The sequence below is a fragment of the Podarcis cretensis genome (genome assembly GCF_951804945.1).
Source record: "Podarcis cretensis genome assembly, chromosome: 16".
NCBI classification, from domain to species: Eukaryota; Metazoa; Chordata; class Lepidosauria; order Squamata; family Lacertidae; genus Podarcis; species Podarcis cretensis.
Genome location: NC_137186.1, coordinates 36622799 through 36632558, shown reverse-complemented (window position 1 = coordinate 36632558; position 9760 = coordinate 36622799). Strand labels below are relative to the sequence as shown.

The following is a 9760-nucleotide window of genomic DNA, read 5'->3' as shown; positions in this document are numbered from 1 at the left end:
TGGCCCCACATCCACATGTCTCTTTCCCCAGCTCAGGCTGGCAGCAACTCAGGCTGTCCCCTTTATTGCTCTTCAAGATATGGCAACCCTAATTGGGGCAAGTTCTCCCCAACTGATGAGAGAACCCCAGCAGAAATTTAAAATCACAAAGCATGCAGCAAGTTTCACTAAAATAGTCATTTTCGATGTGCACATTCCCCTAATGTATGCATTCCCCCCCCCCCCTCAAGTGTTGCTTGGTTGGAGTGTTGCTTGGTTGGCGATCAGCCTTCTTTATGGTCCAGCTCTCACTGCCATACATCACTAGCAGGAGAGGGTAACTCTGTGGAAAAGACGGAGGGAGGAGGGGAAAGAAGGAAAACTAGGCTTTCCCGCCACCATGTCCAATTCGAAGCTCAGCGCCGGGCGGCTCGCGTGCCTCACTGCGCACGCGCGCCCAGGACAAAAAGTGTACTTCCAGGCCTTCGAGACGGGGCCGCGCATGCGCGCAAGCCCCACGCGACCCATGCGCGGCGCCGTTTCAACCCTCTCCCACGTGACAACCCGGCCCCTTCCACGGCGCTCTAGGAGGCGTCCGTTGGCGTGCTGCCCCACCACCCCCGACGTCGTCGCGTCTCCCGCCGTGCGCGCGCGCGCACGCACGCACGCAGGCCCTCCCTTCCTTTCCCAACCCACCCAGAGCCGAGCCCGCCTTTGCTGCCTCGTTCTTTTTACGGCTATTTGAACCGCCGCGCTTCCGCCATCTTCTTCCTCAGCCGCCCGCCCAGTTTAAACACACACACGGAAAGGGAGAAAGAAACCAGAGGAGGAGGAGGCGGCGGCGGAAGCGGGAGAGAAAGAGCGGAGAGACGCATCGAGAAGGTAATGGGCGGCGGTTGGGGTGGAGGGGGGTGAGGGAGATCGATGAGGAACGAAGCGGCGGCGGCGGCGGCCTCTCCGCGGCGACGGCAAGGAGGCCTCCCCGAGGCAGCGGCCTTTGAGGCCTTCGAAGCTCTCGGGCCTCCTCGCGTGACTCTTTTGAGGAGAGAGGCCCAGGATTTACCTCACGCCGGGTGGGGGGGGAGGGGAGGGGTCGGGATGCGGAGACGGCGTGGGGGGGGGAGGGGAACGGCGGCGGCGGGGACGCGGACGCACGCGCTCCGTCGCGCGCCCGCCCGCGTCACAATCCCTCGCGGTCCCTTCCCCCTCCTCGCGCCGTTAGTCGGGAGGCGAGGCGCGGAACGGCGGTTTGGAGGGGAGGCCGTTGAGGGGAGAGAAAGAGAGGGAGAACCGCATTCCGACACACGCCCCCCCCCCACCGGCTCGAGGGCGCGAGTGAGTGCGCGGGGACGCCGGGGGGGGGGAATGATGGGAGGGTCGTCGCGCGGGGGGGGGGAGGGGGAGAAACGAGAGGGAGCCCCCCCCATTCCTTCCGTGTTAAATATATATGATGCATGCTGGTTTGGGAACGTAGAAAACGGGGAAAAAAGGTGGATATTTTCCGGGGGGGGGGAGTCTTGGATTATATTCTAAAATGTTTCATCTCTGCCTGCCCACGCCATTAGCAACTCTCTCTCTCTCCCCCCCCCCCATTTAATGCAGTTTCTCAATTCTGCTGAGCCATCCTGGGGGGGGGAATGGGGGGGTGAGAGAGAGAGCATGGAGGGCGGGGAAAGAAGCGCGCGCGCGCACACACACACACACACACACACACAAAAAAAACCCCTTGGCCGCCATTTACTGCTTCCTCCCTGACCCGGATGGAGAGCGAGCCACGCGCCTTTTGGGCGGCGTGGGCAGATGAGCGCAGCACGGGAGTTTTTTCTTCTTTTTAACCTCAATCGGGCCTTTCTCTCTCTCTCCCAGTAGACGCAGCAGCATGGCCGCCCCGCAGGGAGAACCTCAAGTGCAGTTTAAGGTAAGGAGCGAGGCCGGGACACCCACACTGCCCTTATTTTCTGGCATTCTCTTTAAAAGAAACCACTTCTTTAAAACGACTCGTGATACTAGCTTGGGAGCTTCCTTTGTTAGGCTGATGAAAACCCACAATGATGTTCATTAGGCTACACGTCTGGTGGGCAGTTTTGTTAGGATTATTTGTTTTTTAAACCCCACTCCTCGGTTGAGAAGGCTTCTGAGAGCTGCTTGCTTAAGGTCGATAAAAACAAAATGGACCTTTTAAATCTTAAAAGTTCCCTAGTTTTCTTTGGGATCGGGCATGTGGGGGATGCAATTCTGCATGCTTACTTAGAAAAATGTCCATTAAGTTCAACTGGATTTAACTCTCATTTAAGTGTATATAGGATTGGAGGCTTGGGTGTCTGTCTTCTTTGTTTCCATAGGTTTTGATTACATTATTTATTCAAGAGAAGACTTGATGCTCAACGTTTCTGTCAGGGCTGTACAAATTACAATTTGATTAAGTTACCAATTAAAATGTGGGGACATATTTAAATAGGTAGACAGAGTTATGGATATTTGGGACTTTTAATTATTATTTTTTTTTTTTGCATTTTACAGTGAGCCATATACAGTAAATTGTGTTGTATGCTTTCAATAGCAATTCCTGTGCTTCCTTCAGCGCTTTTTGTGGCATAATGTGTGACTTGTGCAATTTTTCTAACGTCACATGTTCAATTAAAAAAACTACTTTCCACTTATGCTTCCACAGCTGAGTTATCTGTAAGCCTTTAAAAGTAGAGATCTAAGGGCAGTATAGTCTCAGATGCATGAAGTACTATCTTGCCTTTTGGTTGGATTAATAGCTCAGCCAGGGAAGTGATTGTACAAATTTGTACAGATCACTACATTTCACATCTTGGAAAAAGTATGGACATCCAACACCTCACAAGTAGACTCTTTTCACACACCCGCCCCCCAAAAAAACACATTTATTCGAATGTTACAATACATTTTCAATCAATATATCCCCTTCACAGACACCTCTGTAATGATGGTGGTGTTAAAATATGCTGTTCTTCAGTAAAAGAGAAAAAGTGAGGCCAGATGTCAAAGGTATCTTTTTTTGGAGATAGCTTTGATTAGTCACTGATGATTTGTGAGGTGTTCTGATAGAGCAGAGTTCCAGGTGTTATTAACCCAAGCCTCTCTTGGTACAGTATTTTAGAAGTTTCCTTCCATCATTGAGCAATAACAAGTAGACCTGAAAGGACTCTCCCTCTTCTCTCCTCAGTGCCCCCTAATTTGCTCTAGAGCAGAAGTTCCCAAATTCTGATCCACCGATTACTAGTGGTCCCTGAGCTTTGTTCAGGTGGTACATGGTGTGTTTTCAAAATACAATTAAAAACCATACAACACAGTATGACAATTGTTACAGCAGGCAGAAAATCCTTAAGTGGTCTGCCAATACCAATAGACCGGTCACATCACCCTTCGTGGTTTTTGCAGACTCCCATAGATAGATGCTTAAAAGTGTAAATTAATTTTTATTCTTCTACTAGTCCAACTAGTCTATGCAGTATATAGGTACTAGGCTGAATGTAAGCCATGTACATTTTCCTCTGAATTAAATCCTAGAGGGCTAGCACCTATGGTATTACCTTCCTCTTCTATCCCAGGCAATGTGCAAAAAGAACATTTTGTCATCTGTTCGGTTTTCTGCTCATCTTGAAGATGGGTAGGTTTTTAAGCCTGGTTGAAGTGGCATTGGTTATGATTATGAACATTTTACATGGCAGCTGTATGCCACTTACTCTGAATTAGTCCTATAAAGTCTGGTAGAATGGATATGTGCCAGTGTGTAGATGTTTTGTGGGATTAACCTATAAAGCCTTAAACGGCTCAGGACCATAATACCTCAAGGACCACATCTCCCAATAAGAACTGACCTGGACTAGGTGGCAATGTGAGAATGGGCCTTTTCTACAGTGGCTGCCCTCTTGTGGAATGCTCTCCCCAGGAGGTGCTTTACTTACATATCTCTAGGTACCAGATGGAAATGTGAGAACCTTTCATATGTGGTGGTCGTGCCCCAAAATGAAAAAATTCTGGGACACGATCTACGAGGAAATGAAAAAAAAAAATCACATTTCACAAAAAAATGGAATTATTACTTCTTGGGATTCTAACTGACAATATCCCAAAGAAAGATTAAAATTGTTTTTCTATGCAGTGACGGCGGCTAGGGTACTAATAGCCAAGTACTGGAAGGGTGGCCATATACCAACTAGAGGAGATTGGCTACAGAAGCTGAGCGAGTACTTGGAACTTGCTAAGTTGACTGAAGCCTTAAGGAACAAGTCAAATAAAATAGTCCAGAAGGAATGGGAATGCCTAAATACCTACCTATCGAGTCACAGTTCAACAACCAAGATTTGGTTGTGTTTAGAATAAACCTGTAAGTAGGAAAATGCCTCCTTATACCAAGATGAGGAATATATTGAAATACAGAGAAATTGCTTTAGTTATAAGAAATGAACCACCGTGAGGTCGATGGAAGTTAAAAAACCAAAAGTATAATAAAAAGAGATTGACTCCATAAAGGTCAGCATCTTGGTAGAGAAATGACATTCTGGCCTGTCTATTAAAGTTACCTTGTATGTATTAGACTTATGTTCTTTTTGCGTTTGCTCTTTTTTCTTTTTCTTCTTTTCTCTCTCCTTTTTTCTGTTTCTTTTTTGTAGTCAATTGAAATGTTTTTATACTTTGTTTCATTTGTATATGCATAACAATTCAATAAAAAAAATTAAGAAAAGGAAAAAAAATGTTCTTCAACCAGGCGTTTGACTGAAAAAACAATCTATGACCTTTTAAATGTGTTTGTGGAAAGGAGGTTATTGGGTGTGTGTTTTGTTACTATGTTATGCATTTTGTGTTTTCATTTTGAATCTTTATGCTGTATACCACTCTGATCTTTGGATGAAGGGCAGTATATATATTTAATAATGAAATGAAATAAGCTCTTGCCTGCAGTTGATGCAGTGTATTTGAGTTTTAAAGTGGTTTAATGTAAGTTAGCTATCTTAAACCCCAGTACTTAATACATTTGTTTTACGCTCTTTATTTCTAGTAGCTCAAGGTGCCATATTTGGTTCCCCCTAATTACCCCCACCCACCCTCTGCAACAATCCTTTGTGGAAAGTTAGGTTGTGAGAGAATTACTGGCCTAAGTCCAGCCAGTGAACTTCAGGCTATGTGGGGATTTGAACTAGGATTTCCCCAGCCCTGGCCTAAAACTTTCACCTCTTTACCTGTCTAGCTGGAGAAATACTTCCATTGTTGGTAGAAGTTAACCTAGGATGTAGTTGCAGTACAAAAGTATCTGAATTCTTTAAATTTGTATTTCAACAGCTTGTTTTGGTTGGTGACGGTGGTACTGGTAAAACAACATTTGTAAAACGTCACTTGACTGGTGAATTTGAGAAGAAGTATGTAGGTATGTCAAATGTCTTCCTTTTTCTATTGTGCTGCTATATTAGTGATATGTAATCTTTTACCTATGTACCTTTTACTTACGTAAAATAACTGGTGGCTTTTTTTTGGCAAAGTAGATTTCAGTAAAATAAAGTGGTAATGTGTTTTTTGTAATGTACAAGTTTTTTTGAGCATTTACAGTTGTGTGACTTAACACTATAAGTTAAGGGGGCATCTGAATTTGTAACACAATTGGATTTTTTCTCCTTTGTCAGTTGATTGATGTTGGAAGAGGGGAGGGTGGTAAGCAAAATAAATGGGTTCTAGGGAAAAGAATGTACCAGATCTTGCAATGAAAAATGTGAAGTTGTAGATCGGGGTGATGAACCTAATACTGGACTGCAAGTTGTATCAGCCCCAGCCTGGAGTTAGAGCCCAGCAACTTCTGGAGAACCTCAGGTTTCTCCATCCCTTATTTAAATGGAGGTCTTTAAAGGCAACGTCACAGGCATCGTAGATCTTTTGTTGACAAGATAAAAAAAATCCCATTGTTTTGGGGAAGTGGTTTATGATGGTCAGTCTTATTAAACAGATGAAGGTGAATAACTCTTAACGTAAGTGAAGGATCATATTTTTCTCATGTTTTGTCACTTGCTGATAGCCTACAGGTCAATATTTCAATTAGAATATGCACTCATATTCTACACTTCTACATGCAATGTTCCAACAGAGATTTTGTGTAATTGCAGCTACTCTGGGTGTTGAAGTTCATCCTCTGGTGTTCCACACTAACAGAGGTCCTATTAAATTTAATGTATGGGACACAGCTGGACAGGAGAAATTTGGAGGTCTGCGAGATGGCTACTACATCCAAGGTAAGTTGTCTGCACAGCTATTTGGACTGATTAACTGTTGAAAGCACATTTTTGCTACCTGACCAGAGTGTGAAGTGTCTGTAATTTAATTGCAGCAACCTCTAGTTTTAATTTGGCTTTTTGAAGGGCATCTGCCAATGTAATCACTGGCAGCTGCTTGTGAAGGTTTGGTCTGCACCAATTTGTTATGAACATGTTTTAGATTATCACAATTGTGCAGGACTTTGGTTGAAAGACATCAGAAAGTAACTAAATCAACTTAAGCAGAGGTTTTTTTGCCATCTTCATGCTTTATTTTGAAATATTGGGTTGTGGGCTCTTTAATCATAAAAACACAGCTGCTAAGGTTAGTTTTTGAGGTAACACATCAAGGGTTAGTGGGTCTGTTAAAGGAGCTCCTGTAAAATAGTAGATTTTGAGTTTGGGTAGCTGTACATTGTGTGAGTTTGATCCCTGTTAATTAACTACAAATCGTTTCAACTTTTTAGCTCAATGTGCCATCATAATGTTTGATGTAACATCAAGAGTTACATACAAGAACGTACCCAACTGGCATAGAGATCTGGTACGGGTGTGTGAGAATATCCCCATAGTTTTGTGTGGCAACAAAGTGGATATCAAGGACAGGAAAGTCAAAGCAAAGTCGATTGTCTTTCACAGGAAGAAGAACCTGCAGGTAAGATAAAGTTCTCCTGCTAAAGATAATAGTTGAGATGGGAAGACAAAAGCAGTAGGGTGGTGTGTCAGTTGTTTTGGGAAGAAGTGAAGGAGCCATGTCCTCTGTAATTTTGGTTTCTTAGTTCACATTACATTTCTCAGCTGCTTGCTTTAGAAAAAATTAAATAATGAAGTCTACTTCTAAATTCCTTCTGATGATTAGTATGTAAAAGGCTATGTTTAAAGGAAGGTTCATTGGAAGATAATTCTACTTTTGTCAACTAGTTGCATCAAGGTCATCTCAAGCCTCCACAGCTGGGTGTATGTTTATGCACACAGATACAACTAGAGGGAAATTGTACCACATGGACACAAAAAATCATTGGGACTAAAAGCATTGTACCATACATGAATGTCTACAAGAGGGCTCCAACATTCAGAATGGGATTAAGCGATATTAAGGGCTAGGCTATGCCAGCTTTTCAGCATCGTGATGTATCTCCAGTTAAACATGATACAGTGATACATCACCATGTTGAAAAGCAGAGGGAGGAACAAGCTACAGCCTATGCGTGCCAGGCGCTGGTGGCAGAGGGAGTCGGGCGCAGGCAGGCACATCCACGATACACCGCCAGGTGAAAGTGCCATCACACTCTGGCCCTTCAGCCCAGGCCTAGTTCTATGCAATGTTAATTTTCCACCTTGTAGTGGGAGAGAAATCATTGGGTTTATTTGCCCATTGAGGAAAACTCTTCATGAATCTGCAGTCCTTGTGCCACAGTTAAACAGTTTGTGTTTTAAGCTGTTCCAGAACTTGGTTTCTGCAACAACATATGGACACTGTTTGCCCTCTGGTTTGTTTCTAAATGCGCAATCTCTCTTTTCCTCCAGTACTACGATATTTCAGCCAAGAGTAACTATAATTTTGAGAAACCCTTTCTTTGGCTGGCAAGAAAGCTAATTGGAGATCCCAACTTGGAATTCGTTGCCATGCCTGCTCTTGCACCACCAGAGGTCGTTATGGATCCAGCATTGGCAGCACAGTATGAGCAAGATTTACAGGTAAATGAGCTCATAAAAGGACTTGAGATCGTGATCTGCTTGTTGTTGCCATTGACTTTAGAATGCTACTAAACTTGTTTTTCCTCTCCCCCCATTCCAGATTGCTCAGACCACTGCACTGCCAGATGAAGACGATGATCTGTGAGGGAGTGAAGCTGGAGCCCAGCGTCAGAAGTCTAGTTTTATAGGCAACTGTCCTGTGATGTCAGTGGTGCAGCGTGTTTGCCACTTTATTATTCTAGCTGAGCAGAACATGTGCTTTAATCTTTGAAATGCTGAAAGAGAGAATGGGCTTTGGAGTGAATGTGGCAGTTAAAAAAAATTCCTTCATTTTGGACCTGCATATTTAGCTGTTTTGGACTGCAATTTTCTCCCCATTTTGAGTTTCGAATCTGACTGCTGCAGTCGCATCACAGTATTCAGTGGTAAATCTTGTTTGTTACTGTCATTCCCATTCCTTTTTCTTTAGACCATAATAAAGTTGTATTTCAAATATCCAAGCAAGTGACTCTTCATGAATTTAAGAATAGTTATTCAGAGTCCTCAAAGCTTCAACCAAATAGGGGCAGAGTAAAAACACTTTTAACCCTAAACAGGCCAAGTGCTCTGGCTAGCAGTCAGAGTAAATTCACATTCTGGAAAAGCTGCCGTACTTTGATTTAAGACAATTGGATTGTGTTGGGGTTGAATTGAAATTGCAGCATTGGGCCTAATCAGTTAGGTCTGCCTTTTGGAGATTTGTCCATAGCACTGTAAAGGCATGCAGTAGGAAACAGTTTCGTCACTTGCACATCTGTTTCCCGCACTGGGCTGCAGATAGGCAATACTGTACTATATATTTTTTAGCAAATTAACTGAAAGGAAGTTTTATGGGATTTTATTCCAATTCACTTTCCTTTGTACAAGTTAGGAGAGGCTGGCCAAATAAAGTGTAATACTAAAGCATCATAAAGTGCTGTGCATGTTAACCAGTTGTGTAGTGTGTGGGCAGTTTTCATTGTTGTGTGCTGGGAAGGTGGGGCGGTTTACTCTGTCACAGTGTATATGGAAGCTTCCCTTCAGACACTAAGTGCCTATGGAAGTTTGCTTTCCAGGTCATAGAATTGTGTCAGGTGAGCAGAGGGCTTACCTCTCTAGCATTGCACTTCTGAATAAAATTCCACCCTGCATAGAAGCTATTCACAATTTTTCAAATGTCCATGGTGTTTTGCTAGCTACTTGTTTTCTGTGCTGGTGAGGCAGGGCCCAAAGCAAGAGAAATCATGGGAAGGAGAAACGCTGGAAAAAGGAAACACCAGTGTTTAGGCTCTTAAATTTTTATAAACCATGTCATGAGAGAGATCCTATTTTGGCAATAAATACAGTAAAAGGAGAGCATGTAGAATGAACACTGCAACAAAGAGTTTCAGAAGACTAAATACTCTGGCTGTATGCTAATGTGATTCCAAAGTACATGATGTAGATAATATCAGTTCTTGAGCTAGGGAGTTTCAACAGAAAGTATTCAACTAACCTGCCTTATTCGAAGTAGATCCATTGAAATTAATGGACCCATCTTAGTCATGTTGAGTAATTAGAGTAGCTCTACTCTTGCATCTCAGCCATACTCTGTTCCCACAATTGGTGTGGTGCAGGGCTTTAGTGTTATAGTTGCTACTAAATAAGTTATAGCCTTCCAAGCTGCCAAAATCGTATCTCCGGACAATCTTGGGCACAATCTTAGAATGTATGTATGGAAGAGGTTCTGTCAGTTGGCCCAGATCCTAAGAAATTCAACTTAAAAAGATCTATTGAAATGTAGTGAAAGAATTTGT

The 9760-nt window shown here is 43.5% G+C and overlaps 1 protein-coding gene across 3 annotated transcripts; it reads left to right on the top strand.

Annotated features, from left to right (window-relative positions):
• Positions 1–648: 648 nt before the first annotated feature.
• RAN (RAN, member RAS oncogene family) lies at positions 649–8446 on the top strand. 3 transcript variants are annotated; one of them, XM_079957489.1, is made up of 7 exons: positions 649–861; positions 1849–1897; positions 5290–5374; positions 6102–6227; positions 6716–6903; positions 7776–7946; positions 8047–8446. In XM_079957489.1, the coding sequence occupies exons 2-7, from the start codon at positions 1859–1861 to the stop codon at positions 8089–8091; spliced, it is 654 nt and encodes a 217-aa protein (XP_079813615.1). In that variant the 5' UTR covers positions 649–861; positions 1849–1858; the 3' UTR covers positions 8092–8446. The 3 variants fall into 3 exon arrangements, with proteins under 3 accessions (XP_079813615.1, XP_079813614.1, XP_079813616.1); XM_079957488.1 differs by having other exon boundaries at positions 650–861; positions 1846–1897; XM_079957490.1 differs by lacking the exon at positions 649–861 and adding an exon at positions 1202–1314 and having other exon boundaries at positions 1846–1897.
• Positions 8447–9760: the final 1314 nt, after the last annotated feature.